Consider the following 14,569-nt stretch of genomic DNA (forward strand, 5'->3'; position numbering starts at 1 on the left):
ACAACAAAACCAAATTGGAAAGCTACCCAAAGACGTGTTCAAAGATTTGACTAATTTGAATGAGCTATGAGTATATGGTTAATGAAATACTAGGTCTTTATATTGTATTTACTTTTAATCAATTTTGCGCTCCTCCTGACATGGGAATAGTAACGAAGTGACCTTGTCATACTCGTAATCCTGTTACGAGCATGCAGTGAATAACCTGGTCACTGATTGAAACAGACGACCATTTCGAAAGGGCTGTTCCTGCTTTTGAATCCCGCTCTGACCATTAAGTGGAGCTGTTTCTCGGTGGTCCTGGGTTCCAGTGCTCGATCCCGTTTTCCGGTCTCAATCAATTGGATCTAATAACATTTTACATTAAATTATTTGCTTCAGAATGCTTGAAAAAGCTCCTGAAAACCAACCGGACAAGTGTAATGTACTTCTAATTTAAAAACGTGATGGTTACATAGCATATAACAAAGTTCTGATTTAAATTTAGCGCTAGAGTTCCTCAACAAGATACAAGTGGACTGTCTTCCCCGTCCTGTTTTCCCTTTTTATGCGAAAAACATACCAGGTGACGTTATTTTGTTTCTGAAAGTTCTAATGCAATGATATGTTATACCTTTCAAGGATCTGTCTAATAACAAAGTCGAGTTTCTGCCACAAGAAGTATTTAGCAATCTATCAAATCTCACAAACCTGTAAGTCACCAAACAAGATGTCTTAGATCTTAGTATACCATTTGTCATCAAAATCTAAAGGAAAGGATTGCTTTGCTGTTAAACACCAATTGCGTTTTTTTTTTTTTTGCTCTACGCTTATAAGAATCATTTCAGCGTTCGGCTAACTGTTCTATTATCGCAGGATTTTATCGAACAACCAAATTGAAGAATTACCACCATCGATATTTGTTAATCTGACCCAGCTCAGGACATTGTGAGTAGTGATGAATAGTTTGAATTACTGATTGGTTGTTAGCTATTTTTTAATCGATTAATTGATTTATGAACTTGGAAAATTGAACACTTAAGCCAATTTAAAAAAAATGCTAAATGTAAATTATGAAAACAAAAATTGCTTAGTTAGACTTTCCTAGAACTGCTCTCAAATTCGACAATTTTAGAGCTATGCGAAGTCAAAGAAAGATCAACTTAATCGTCAAGTATTGCTCTTATTTTTTACTTTCATTCAGGACGAATCTTAAAACTTGTGTCATTCTCCCAATCGATTGGATACAAAATTAAAACTAACTGCAACTCGGTCAGTCGCTTTTGCTCGCACTTGAAGTCGGTTGCTTATTCTGGTATCTGCACTTAGAGTGCTCTGGATTTGTTGCGATTAGTTTGGCTTTGGTTTTCGGGCAGTTACTGGAAAGGCACTCTATATACTTACCAGCCTTAAAAGATTCAACTTTCAAATTGAAAAAAAAAAGAGAAGGAAAAAACTGCCATGAATAGTTATATGACTGGCAATTTAACAGAAAAGTGGAGAAGAACAAGTTAAAGAAGCTCCATCCTGAACAATTTTGGGGACTGACAAAGGTGCACGACCTGTGAGTATTTATTGTATATCTAAGTAGTTTTGGTATCTAGTTTCTAGGATTTGAATATGTCATTACGCTGATTTGTGGGACCCAGCCCGACTGACGGATTTTTTTCTCATCGCAATTGCCTGCAACATACGCTGGGATCGATCACGTTTTCCAATTATGGAAATTTAACGCCCTTTGTTATAACTTCTCTATGTTTCGCCAAAATTTCTGAAAAATATGCTTGTGGAGGGTCTGTGAAGATAACTAGAGAACCTGGAAGGGGATTAGCCGGGTTAGAAATAATAAGAGGGATTTTTTGAATACCTTGGAAATTAGTTGTAAAATTCATGCCACATCACCAGAAATCGGGGACATTTCGAGACCGTTACGAAATGTCAGCGGTATATCGTATTACAGACAATTCAATACGGCGGCGGTGGAAGTGAAGTGAACACGTAACTTTCCGTTTCCGTAAAACCACGCCTAGTACCATACTATCCCAGAAAACCAAAGGAGACGTCAAAACAAGGAAATGGCGGCCAAATTGTGCAGTTACAGGGACTTGTATCTTTCGTGTTCTTCTTTCCTAAAATTGGGGTATTTAAAACTGGCGTATTGGGCTTTTGAGCTCTGTGAAAATACGAAGAGCCTGAGTCTCCTGGCTCAAGGAAGATTTGATTTCCAAGCATCCTGAAGCAAATAATTTAATGTAAAATGTTATTAATTCCAATTGATTGAGACCGGAAAACGGGATCGAGCACTGGAACCCAGGACCACCAAGAAACAGCTCCACGTAATGGTCAGAGCGGGATTCAAAACCAGGAACAGCCCTTTCGAAATGGTCGTCTGTTTCAATCAGTGACCAGGTTATTCACTGAATACTCGTAACAGGATTACGAGTATGACATGGTCACCTCGTTACTATTCCCATGTCAGGAGGAGCGCATAATGGATTAAAAGTAAATTCAATATAAAGACCTAGTATTTCATTAACCATATACTCACAGCTCATTCAAATTAGTCAAATCTTTGAACACGTCTTTGGGTAGCTTTCCAATTTGGTTTTGTTGTAGCCATCTGATTAAAAGTTAAGATATAATAGGTCAGTGGCTTTCACAGTTAATTTTCGTTACATCGTCTCTTTATGTCGAGTTTCCAACCTGATTTCAGATACCCAATACCAGCCCAACACTTTGTTGAACTTGATTTCTGGTAATTTTTGATAGGTCTGTGGCAGATCGCTTGCAAACAAGTTTTTATTTTTGTCGTAGAGTGCCACTATGCTGTTATTAATTGATTAGTAATTGGAGACATTCTTGCTGCGCATCATTTTGCCCATTCATCCAATTAGCACGTCACACGGTATATGATCTCTTACAGCAACATTTTTGCATTTTCCTTTTTTTTTTTCTAAAAAACACATTAGTTTCTCCATCTTCAGTTTGCATAGATCCGAATTGTTCTACAAAAGATCTTAACTATTTTCATTTTGTACATTGAGGTTTTCCTTTAATTAACTCACAAGCGTTTCAGTCCTCTTAAACCATCGAACAAACCCTCTGGCAACTGTTTTAGCTTATTGTTGCCAAGTTGTCTGTATAGGAGAAAAAGAGTTTAAAAGTTGTTACAATTACTTTCAAACTTAGTTACTACACTTTAATCACTTTGAACTGGCTGAAAAAACTCATCGAACTGATAGGCTCTCTGTAGTTTAGAATTTAGGAATAACAACTTCTGAGTTCCAAAGTGATTTATTCGGCATTAAAACGACCCTTGTTCTAATTTTCCAAATAAATATTTCAGCGGTATATCGTATTACAGACAATTTAATACGGCGGCGGTGGAAGTGAAGTGAACACGTAACTTTCCGTTTCCGTAAAACCACGCCTAGTACCTTACTATCCCAGAAAACCAAAGGAGACGTCAAAACAAGGAAAATGGCGGCCAAATTGTGCAGTTACAGGGACTTGTATCTTTCGTGTTCTTCCTTCCTAAAATTGGGGTATTTAAAACTGGCGTATTGGGCTTTTGAGCTCTGTGAAAATACGAAGAGTCTGAGTCTCCTGGCTCAAGGAAGATTTGTGGGCCAACATATTCGACTGTTTACAAACGATTTAGTTGAGAAAACGTCCGCAGAATGCATATCGAACTACGCAGTTGCGAATCTTCACAAGGTTGTTCCCACGACAAAAGAATTGTAACACCTAGTCGAAGCAGATTTTAAGAGTTCATATAGGAAAATGGAGTCAGAATTATGGGTTTACTCTTATACCTTGGGAAAAGGTAGGCTTGAATTTAAGTATTTCTTTTTCGTAGCGATGAACGCTTTAACCGATGCAGGCTGCATTTCCAACTACGCAGTGAAAGAATATCCCATTCTTAGACAGCTATTTTGAAAAAACAATCTTTTCCCATACATTTTCTTATACATTTTGCTTGTAACACGAGAACCGCCTCCGCCATATTGTCCCAAATTTCTGGCAATGATGACGATGACGCTTCACTAGAAAACTTAAAAAAACCAATGTGATTACATTGAAAATTGTTGTAAGTTACTTTCTCTGTTATGAAAACAGTAAAAACATTTTTCCTTTTTCATCAGCTATTTATCAAGAAACAGACTCGAATATTTACCAACAGGAATTTTCAAAGATCTGAGCCGGCTTTTGATAATGTAAGTAGGCAATGAATTATATGGTGATTAATTTCATCGAAGTGGTATCTTAGCATCTTCTAACAAGCGCAATTTTTGGTTTTAAATCCACGCATCAGTGCTAACTGAAAAATGGTATCATTGCTGTTGCGCTGATTGATTTTTTTGTCTTTACTTCTGTCAGGGAAATCTTTGATAATAAATTGACTAAAGTTTCCGTTGACAACTTCAAAGAAATTAAACAGTTGAAAATTCTGTGAGTGTTAACTTAATAAAATGACAATCAATATATAAAAGGTACTTCAAGACTGTAGACTTCCATCCTATTTAATGAATTCTTCCCCATCTAATTTCCAGATATATGCATTCCAACCAGATGAGGGAGATTCCTTATGGATTTTTCAAAGTGTTAAATGATATACTGCGAGTGTAAGTTCTTTATATTGTTTTATTTTAAAACTTAAAGTTTTTAATAAGGCTTGTTGACAAGTTGTATGCAGTTTTATTTATCTATTTAGTTGAAATAATTACACTTACAGGAGTTTCGACACAAATCTGTTGCGTTGCAATATGCACAAGGACGACGCTGACCCTGCTTTCATATACAACGACGCCCTTTTTTGGCGCATTCTTAAGACTTGGGTCCTGTGGACAAGTTTTATGCGATTTTAATCATCCATATAGAGTAAAAATTTCTTAGAAGACTGGTTACTTCCTATTTTACAATTGCAGGAGTTTCGACACAAATCTGATGTGCTGTCATGTGCACAAGGAGGACGCTGACTGTGCTTTCATTTACAACGACGACTTTGCTAACTGCGAGAGTATGTTTAAGAATTCTGCCCCAAGGATAAGTATCTGGGTGATTGGAATGTTTTCTCTGGCTGGTGCAGTGTTTGTCATAACCTGGCGAGTGATTTTCAAAGAGAAGAATGTGGTACAGGCCATCATGTTGCTACATTTGGCGGTGTCCGATGGTGTGATGGGCACCTACCTGATCACTGTCGGCACCAAAGATCTGCTGTGGAGAGGAGAATATTACTTGCATGACTTTCAGTGGAGGTCTGGCTTGTCTTGTCAAATTATTGGAGCGATCTCCTTGTTGTCAAGTGAGGTGTCAGTAATGATGATGACACTGATTTCTGCTGATCGCCTCAAAAATATTGTGTTCCCTTACCAGGGTGCTTCTCTGAAACCAAAGGCAACACATATCCTGTGTATCTCCATATGGGCAATTGGTTTCCTTATTGCCTTTTTTCCTATGTTTGGTATCGGGTATTTTGAAGACCCATTCAGGTACCATAGTTACTATGGTAGAAGTGTGGTTTGTTTGCCCTTGCAGCTTACCTCTGATAAGCCAGCAGGTTGGGAGTATTCTGTCGCTATCTTTGTCGCTTTGAATTTTGCTTTTTTCTTGTTCATCATGGTTGCTTATGTCACGATACTTCTCAAGTCTTACTTGTCGAGCCGGCGATTAGCCCGTCAGGGTACTGCAAGAGAGATCCAGGCCAGAAGAGTAAACTTTAGGAGGGAAACGGCTCTTGCAAGGCGGGTGTTTTTCATCATTCTTAGTGATTGTGTCTGCTGGATGCCGGTGATAGTGTTTGGCATGAGGAGCATCATCGAGAAGTCTTTCAAAGCGCCAGGTGACCTCGCCGTCTGGATTGCTGTATTTGCCCTTCCGATCAACTCTGCCTTGAATCCCATCCTGTACACCTTGTCGACAGAACAGGTATGATGATAGACGCCTCCAAATCAACTACAATCAACAAAAGAGACTCCGTCGACTAGAGCTACAAAAAGTAGGTAGCCTAATCATAGGAATGGTAATGGGTTGAAGCCGACCAGGAGCACTATGATAAGAATGCCCACAGCTGCTTTGATGACTCGAAAATGACCCTGACACTTTTTAAAATCATTGAAAAGCAGAGAGTCACTTGTTTCATTTTATCATGTGAGACCAGTTCAAAGCAAGGAACAAATTTACATTTTTTTTGTTTATTGCCTATTCAGGTCCGAGGCATTCTGGGGAACAAATTGGAAAAATTCTGGAACTACTTGAAGAACGTTTTCTTTTGCTGTGGTCGAAATCAGGAAGGTGCGATGTTATGATCATATATTTGAAGAACTAAAACTACAGCTAACACTTAGTGATAAGATATAAACCAAGCAATTGGGTTAACAATTAAAAGATTTCTGCAAGTATAGTTTTTGATTGATTGATTAATTGATTTTTTTCCACATGCATTCATTCATTCAATCATTTATTCCTTCATTTATGCATTCATGCATTTGGGAATTCACTTAAACATGCTTTTCCTTGTTGGTCTCTGCGTTCGTTCGTTACTACTTTCGTTCGTTCTATCAGACACTTCTTTCCGGGTTCGTTCACTAGCCTTTTCTCGTTGTTTTCCTGAAAAGGCGAAGGACAGGGAGAACAAGTGAACCAGCAGGGAATGGATGAAAATGATCAACACGGCGGCCAGGGAGGTAAAAACCTTTCTTGTGCCAGCTAACAATTCTTGGAAACTGTAAGCGAGGGTACAGCGGAATTCTGTGACTAAAACATATTCGATTAATTTTTCAAGCAGAAGTTGAGGGTGCGGAAGCAATCGAACTGGCACATATGGGCGCGCATCTCCCACAACAGGGTAGGCTGACGTTTCCTAACCAAAGCCATCTTAACTGGAAGAACAGTGTCGTATTAAAGTTTCCTTTGCGCTGACGATGTTTATTGTGTTCTCTACCTGGGAAGGTTGGATAATTTTATTCCCCCTAGACGTAGGTCTTTATTGTCATTACAATCGTCCAACATTTTTTCGTTCATTTTATTACTTCTAAATCTTAGATCCCGTCATGTGACACAAAATTTGATCGATTTGAAAGCTTTTTAGACGGTTAGGTGTGTGATCCTAAGCTCACGGTCATTATCATCTTCTGGAAAGGGGAAGAAAGTAATCTAGCTTGTTTAAGAGAAGTTGTTGATTTAGAAATAACCGCAAATACTCAGATACAGTGTTTTCAAAACGTCATGATGAATAACGTACAATATTGTTAATTAGTCGACAACTATTTTAATGTAATGGTATAATTTACCTATTGGTTTTAAGGAGAACTCGACGAAGCCGAAAGAATCGAACCAGCACCTATCGGATCAGCTCAACCAAATGAAGGTAAGTCGTCTTACCTTATAATATGGTTTTATCAACTGGGTCGATAATATAAATTGGCCACCGTAATGAGTTTGTAAAAGTCTAGTTGAAATAATCACAAATACTCAGATTCAGTGTTTTCAAAACGTTATGAAGAGTAACGTACAGTATTGTTAATTAGTCGACAACTATTTGAATGCATGGTATAATTTACCTAATGGTTTCAAGGAGGACTCGATGAGGCAGAAAGAATCGAACCAGGTGCTATCGGATCAGCTCAGCCAAATCAAGGTAATTCGTCTCACCTTCTAATATGGTTTTTTCAACTGGGTCGATAATATAAATTGGTCACCGTGAAGAGTTTGTAAAAGTTTAGAAACTCTCTGCGGTGAGCAATTTACATTTATTTATCAACTGAGGTGGTGAAACCAAATCATCTTTTAATACCCTCACCGACGCAACACCACAGTTTCTTCAGAAATTTACTTTACTTAATTTGTTCGCTTACTAATACAAACCGTAAACATGAAATCTTCGGCGCTAATGAGTAAAGTTTGGGGTGGAGAAAGTTGAAATTCAACTTGTAAAATCAAAACCTCAATGCTCTTACAAGAGAGCCTTTGTTGCTCGTAGGTTGAATTGATATCTTGAAAAAAAGCAAGGGGATTAATTTTTCGATTCAAGTATCTTCGGAAAAAGGAAACTTCTTCAGTAAATCACGATGGTCCACGTTAACTGACTTCCCTTTCCGCTCAGAGATGAGAATGACTTTTGATTAGTGAAATCGACATATCCTGCTAACGTTATGACTGTTCCTCTCACTTTCCTCTTGGAACCGTTTATGATGGAGCACGTGACATGTGTGTGACTTTGAACCTGCCGTAAGTCTTCGCGGGGTTACCATTTTTTGCGGAACAAGCTAATGCAAACAAGAGGTCTATATCCCTTCTCGAGTGTGTCGAGAAACAAGATATGCAAGAGAAATACACGCATGAGTACACACAAGTCGACTTTTTTCGGTTGAAAAGTCGTGAAGACCCCTTTTAGAGGGAGCACAATTTAAATACCCATAGTATATTTGCTTATTTTTTCGTTTTCTTTTTACCAACGCAGAGCAAGGGGATCAAGAGCTTGATTCTGTGTCCCTTACTCGAGGTAGGTTAACTTTACAAAGAGCTTACAAAGACCTTTATCACAAATTTAAAATTTCTATGACCAGGAGTGGATATAGTCTATCATCAAACTTCGTATCAAATATCAGAATCATATGGAGAGTGGAGTTCTCAGAGTAGTTATGTCTTTCTGTGAGAGGATATCGAAAAACAATTTTTTCATTAACATAACATGATATGGCAGAATTCTAATTAATATTCAGTAAAAGAAATCAATGTTTATCTTCAACATAATCCTGTTGCACGCTTTCGTTTAGGAGAATGATGTTAGAATGTTGTTTACTGAGCAGCAAGCAGCAACGCATCAAGTAAAACATCTCTTGAATTTTTTATTTTACCTACCGTGTCCATTTCATTGTAGGTAAACGGAGCAAAAGTTTCAAGTTTTCAACCGAAAAGAGGTGAGTGAGCAGAGAGATACGCCCAGTTTTATCTTACGCTGATGACGCGCAGTTACTATTACATAGTTGATAGACATAGTGACTGAGAGCCTTACTGCTTAAAGGTTGACTGTTTTTTTTTTTAAAGAGTGACTGTCATTGTAACTGACTGACTAATTGACCGAATGACAGACAAATCGCTGACCAGTCGCCTAAATGACCATTGACTTTTTAACATGGAATTACTGACTGACTACTTATGTGACCAACCGACGGACTGATTGACTGTCTGACTGACCAAACGACAGAATAGGGCTGTTGTCAGAAAAAGATCCCCCAAAAGACTTCTTTCTTTTTAACAGAAGATGGGGACAATCAAGATCTTCAAAGCGTCGAAAGTCGTACTTGGCTGACAAAGTTATCCCTGGAGAGCAAGATTTCGAGAACGAGACAGCACTGTAGGTGGTTCAATTCGAGGAAATTGTTGCAAAAGAAATTTTGAACAATTTTCTAAGCAGAATTGGTCATTGGGATCAATGATGAGATACAGCTGTGGCACCATTTTAACTAAGCGTATTCATTGTAGAAGATTCTTGTACCTAAGAAGAAAATATTTGCGTTAATTTTGTGATTCAGTTTAGGAGTTTAAAAAGAATCATTAAGTCAGTTCTATTAGACCCCTCAGTGTGCGTTGGTTATTTTAAGTCAAGTCAAATCTCGCTCAGTCTTTGGCTATCTTAAAAACCTTCCCAAAAAATTTTTTTTTCTTTGCTTCAGTGATGGTTTAATCAGTTATAGTTACACACTATCACTTATCTACGTTAAACAAATAATTGATCAAATCGTTTCTTGAGGATTTTATTCCCCCATGATGCAAATCGCGCATGTCTTGAGGCATCCGCCATTTCTATTGACATCATCTTTGGGAGATTTTCGGGCACTCTTTCAGGCACCCTTTCAGGCACCCTCTCAGGCACCTTTTCAGTCACCCTTTCATCCACCCTTTCAGGCACCCTTTCAGCAACCCTTTCAGGCAACCTTTAAGGCACCCTTTTAGGTATTTCATATTCATGATTGAAGTTTTCGTCATTGCCTCTTAGCATTATCAAAGCTTCATTGTGATTTACATCATCATAGTTTGTACAAACAAAAGAGGGGCGCGGTTGAAACTAATGGCATTAATTGGATCGAAACGACAGGATGGCACATCGAGGACTACAAGGGTGTTTTTTTTTGCCATTTTTGATCACGTGTTTGCTCGTTCGCCCTAATGTACATAATTGTATTAAGAACAAGAAAAGTATTTAAATATATTTGCTGCAGAGTTCATAAAATGCACGCTTTTTGGCCTATGAATTATCTAACATTTGATCCTCGTTTAGACAAAAAATTAAACAGTGCGCTGGCATGAAATGTGGAAAATTTTAATTAATAAAGTTTTAACATATTGATGAAATGGCTCCTGGTTAAAGGATCATGTTAATATATAGCACCATTGAGTATAACTTACGGAGGGTGATTATTAATTAAGAGGTAACGTCGTTAGTAATTAAATAATTATTATATTAATGTTGTAATTATATCCATGTCGTATTAAAATTCTGAGATATTTAGAGATAAAGCAAGTATCTCACCTCAACTCCTGCAACCAAAAGAGCATGAAAATTTTGGAGCTTACATATTCATGAAAATGTGTGAAACTGCTTCTAGAATAAAAGAGAATAAGAGAAATGCCAGGATATTCTTTTTCTGTATCGTTTTCCATGTGCTCACCTTTTATTGACATAATTAAGCGATATGACACGCTTCTCCCTACTCCATAACGTAATAAATGAGGATCACGAGGAAAGTTCATAATTATTTGTTATGGCTCATAATAGTTACTGCTTCTAGTTCCACCAAGTGGTGGCGCGCCTGAGGTGTTTATCAACATCCAAACTCGGCTCAGTTCAAAAACGCTATGCAGAAATGACAAGCGTGAACGAGAATAAGAAGATAACAAAGAAGCTAAGATGAAGGAGTGAGATAAGCGAGGCGTTTATAACAGATTTCTAAGCCTTGTTAAATTGTTCTGTCATATCTGTATCTGATCCGTGGGGCATCGATTCTTTAACAATTGTTTCCACGAAAATCGCATTTTTTTTTTGTGCGTTAGCATAGATGTTTGAATATTCATGTCAAATGTAGTTTTTGAATTAAGATGGATTTCGATTGCAATCAAATGTGGAGTAAAATCGACTGAAGTTTTCGTCTACTTCGTTTTAACCATTCGGTTCATGACGAGGGACTGTTTTCCTTTGCTAATACATCACGCTACTTATTAACCACACGAATGTGACGAGTCGTGTTGTTTTCCTCTTTACTACAACCTGTTCATACCGAACATACAAATATAATGCCAAGTAGCGTAACTGGTGTTAAAAATGTAGCAAATAAAATTCCTGTTTTCATAAGCGCCCAATATTTCTTAAGTTAACCGAGTTCATCAAATGCATAATGTGGAATCTAAAGTTTATTGGCCCAAGTAAAATTCCAGTAATAAAGGCTAGACAAAGCAAGACAAAATAACAAGGTGTTTGAGATTAATTTGTAACGTGGGAAATATACATACGCCATAGCAGGTACGTACTAAGTAAGTAACAACTTTATTTACAGAGGGTAACACATAACCGTTAAAAACTGACGAACCAGTGGCCCCCTACCCTAAGTTAAAAATCAAAAACTATTTACGCTTATAAGATAATAAAAAAAAAATCTAAATCTGGGTATGCACAACTAAAACTAAGCTAAGAGTTCTTGGATAAGAAATGTTTGCGAACAGAAGATTTAAAAGAGCCAATGGAGTCTTTCTTGCGAATGTCTAAAGGGATGCTGTTCCATAGTTTTGCTCCACTGGCCTGAAAAGTTGGCTTCCCTTCCGTTTTTCTATTATAGGAGGGGCACACTATGTTACATTTTCCATAGCGACTGGTTCTGGTGTGTCGGTCTGAGTTTCTCGTTAAAAGCTCTGTTATATAGCTCGGACAATTATTTTCATCTTTGATGAGCCTAAATATTAGACTGGTCCTTTTAAGGTTTAATTCTTCCTTAAGTGGCGGCCAATCGAGTCGTCTAAAAAGCGTCTCGCTTCTTTCAAGGTCACCGATATCAGCATCCAAGATTACTGGAGCTGCTCGCTTCTGCAGCCTGGATACGCGGTTAACGTTCTCTTCTGACGCAGTGCACCATGCACATGAGCCCTACAACATTATTGGCTTGATCAAGGCGTTGATCAAAAGCTTACGCTCAGCTAGAGGCAGGTTACGCTTAATCTTCTTCAGCACCACAATACGTTGTGACACTTTCTTACAAATGTCATCTATCTGTTCAGTAAAACTCAAGTGATTGCCTAATTTTACTCCAGTAATTTCTGTGAAGTTATTTGCTCAATCTCGCAACCGTTGCATGATAATTTAAGATTCGTGTCTGGAGCTTTCTTTTTTAGTCGTTTGCCAGTTACTAGAAGAATTTCTGTTTTAGAGGCATTAAGTACCATCATGTTTTCAGATGACCAGTCGGCAATCTTGTTTATGCCTTTTTGGAACCGATGCTGAGTTGCAGGTGGATCGGTGACTACAGCGGAAGTACTTAAACTAGTGTCGTCTGCGTACATGTCTACTGTTGACTTAGAGACTGAGTTTGGGAGATCATTTACAAAGATGACAAATAGCAGTGCCTTGCGAAACACCGTGTGTGATCAGCCTGTATTCTGAATGCACTCCATCAATGACAACTGAGTTCCTTCTACCCTTTAAGTAGTTCGTTAAGAGCATCAATTCCCTAGATGTTATACCGTATGCTTCGAGCTTGGACAGAAGTATGTCATAATAATAATAAGAATAAAAATAATAATTTAATATTTATATTGCGCAAATTAACATGTGGATATGATGAAATGCGCATCACAACACTTTTCGGGGGACTTTGGCCGGACTGCATCAGCAGTTTACAAACAATCGAAGGAAACTCATTTGAAGATGCCCCCTCCCCCCCGATTCCTAGTAAACAGGCCAGACCACATCACAGTAGTCTCGTGAGTGGGTTCTTTAACGTCCCCTGGCTAACCAAGCTAACTAATTACAAGATCCAGGAGACGGGATCAATTAAGTCATGGTCAATTAAGTCGAAGGCCTCCTTGTAATCCACAAATACAAGCCCACTGACTTGGTCTTTATCCATGTAAGATAACAACTGATCCGTCAGCCGAATGAGAGCTGTCTCCGTAGAGTAGGATCTTCGGAAACCTGACTGCAAGGTGTACAACAAGTTGTTGTTTCTCATGTAGTTGTACAGGGCTTGGTGGATATGTTTTGTCAAAAATTTTTGATAGTAAAGTGAGTGCTGAGATTGGACGATAATTGTTCTTGTCGGCTTTACTTCCTTGCCCCTTGTAAATAGGCGTGACTTTGGCAATTTTCCATGCAGACGGGAAATTGCCTGTATCAATGCAGTGGTTAATAAACCGACTTAGTGGTAATGAAATTCCAGGGGACCGAGACCGTCAGATCCCGCCGCCTTGTGGGATGGCATAAGTTTTAGCAACTCCTCGATCTTTTTCGGTGTGATATGTGGGATGATGAACTGTGGTTTTTTCACGCTTTCTGCTGTAAGGTCCTTAATGTGTTTAAGAGGAACGCGTGACGATGAATTTGGTGGTTTATTTCGTAGCAGTGTCAGGGGCTGCTTCACAAACCAGAGGTTTAGACACTCAGCAATGTCAAGTGGATCTGTAATCAATTTAGCTTCTTCCTTCAGCTGACGTATAGGAGCATGATTGTTTACGTCTTGTCTCGTTAGGTTCCTGATGAGGTTCCACAATCTTTTAGGATTATTTTTATGTTCAGTAAATTGGTTCTTAAAAAGTTGCTCCTTGGCATTCCTTATCAATTTGCACACCTCATTTTTAGCACGTTTGAAGGTAGCCCAGTCAGTAGAACTTTCAGAAACTCTAGCTTTCTTTAGTAGTTTGTATCTTCTTCTCATGGCGTCGTTAGTTTCTGTAGTGAACCAAACTGGCTGGGCATTTTTACTCACTCTTTTCTCTTTCACGTGGATGTGAGAATCAAGGATGTCAGTGAAATTTTTATACCAGCTGTCGACAGTATCCTCGAAAACAAAAGCTGTCGTAAGTATCCTCGAAAACAAAAGCGGTGTCCCACGGGGTCTTGCTCAAATCATCTACAAATTTTTTAGCAGTGTTACTCGAGTTATTCCTTTGTGGAGTCAGACCTTTGTAGCGTCGAACCACCATTGTTGGAAGGTGATCTGACATTCTAATATTCTTGTTTGTACACACGTTAACCTTTCCGAGTAACTTCACCAGATATGATCTAGACACTTTCCTGAAACGGGCCTTGTAACTTCTTTGACGAGTTGGGTTAGGTGTGGCAGGTTAGTTAGTGTTTTAATGAGCTTGTGTTTACTTGCCTGATTTGCATTTAGGAAGTCAACATTAAAATCTCCTGAGAGAACCATTTCTTTGTTCAACAAATAGGCTTTTTCGATGTTTTTGCAATGCTTGAGTCAACCTCAGACGTGGACGACGGGGGTCTATAGACACCAGCTATGAGCAATGAGCGCTTTGATTCAAAAGGGCATACTTCAATCCAGAGCATTTCGATTTCAGTTGTCATCAGATCTGGGCGACTTTT

The 14,569-nt window shown here is 38.4% G+C and overlaps 2 protein-coding genes across 6 annotated transcripts in view; both read left to right on the top strand.

Moving 5' to 3' along the window:
• The window catches only part of LOC148743431 (uncharacterized), a 95,153-nt gene that overhangs the window by 72,004 nt on the left and 8,580 nt on the right, over window positions 1-14,569 (top strand). The gene's annotated exons all lie outside the window — the stretch shown is intronic.
• Window positions 350-10,448, top strand: LOC148743439 (G protein-coupled receptor GRL101-like). Of its 4 annotated transcripts, none has more exons than XM_088726385.1 (15): window positions 351-692; window positions 856-927; window positions 1,472-1,543; window positions 4,125-4,196; window positions 4,360-4,431; window positions 4,533-4,604; window positions 4,908-5,907; window positions 6,189-6,273; window positions 6,597-6,665; window positions 6,764-6,826; window positions 7,286-7,348; window positions 7,556-7,618; window positions 8,441-8,482; window positions 8,861-8,900; window positions 9,242-10,448. In XM_088726385.1, coding segments are annotated over exons 4-15 (1,671 nt in total). In that variant the 5' UTR covers window positions 351-692; window positions 856-927; window positions 1,472-1,543; window positions 4,125-4,194; the 3' UTR covers window positions 9,342-10,448. The 4 variants fall into 4 exon arrangements, with proteins under 4 accessions (XP_088582522.1, XP_088582511.1, XP_088582517.1 ...); XM_088726391.1 differs by having other exon boundaries at window positions 355-692; window positions 6,767-6,826; XM_088726396.1 differs by lacking the exon at window positions 6,764-6,826 and having other exon boundaries at window positions 350-692.

This window comes from Stylophora pistillata, chromosome 1, assembly GCF_964205215.1.
Source record: "Stylophora pistillata chromosome 1, jaStyPist1.2, whole genome shotgun sequence".
NCBI classification, from domain to species: Eukaryota; Metazoa; Cnidaria; class Anthozoa; order Scleractinia; family Pocilloporidae; genus Stylophora; species Stylophora pistillata.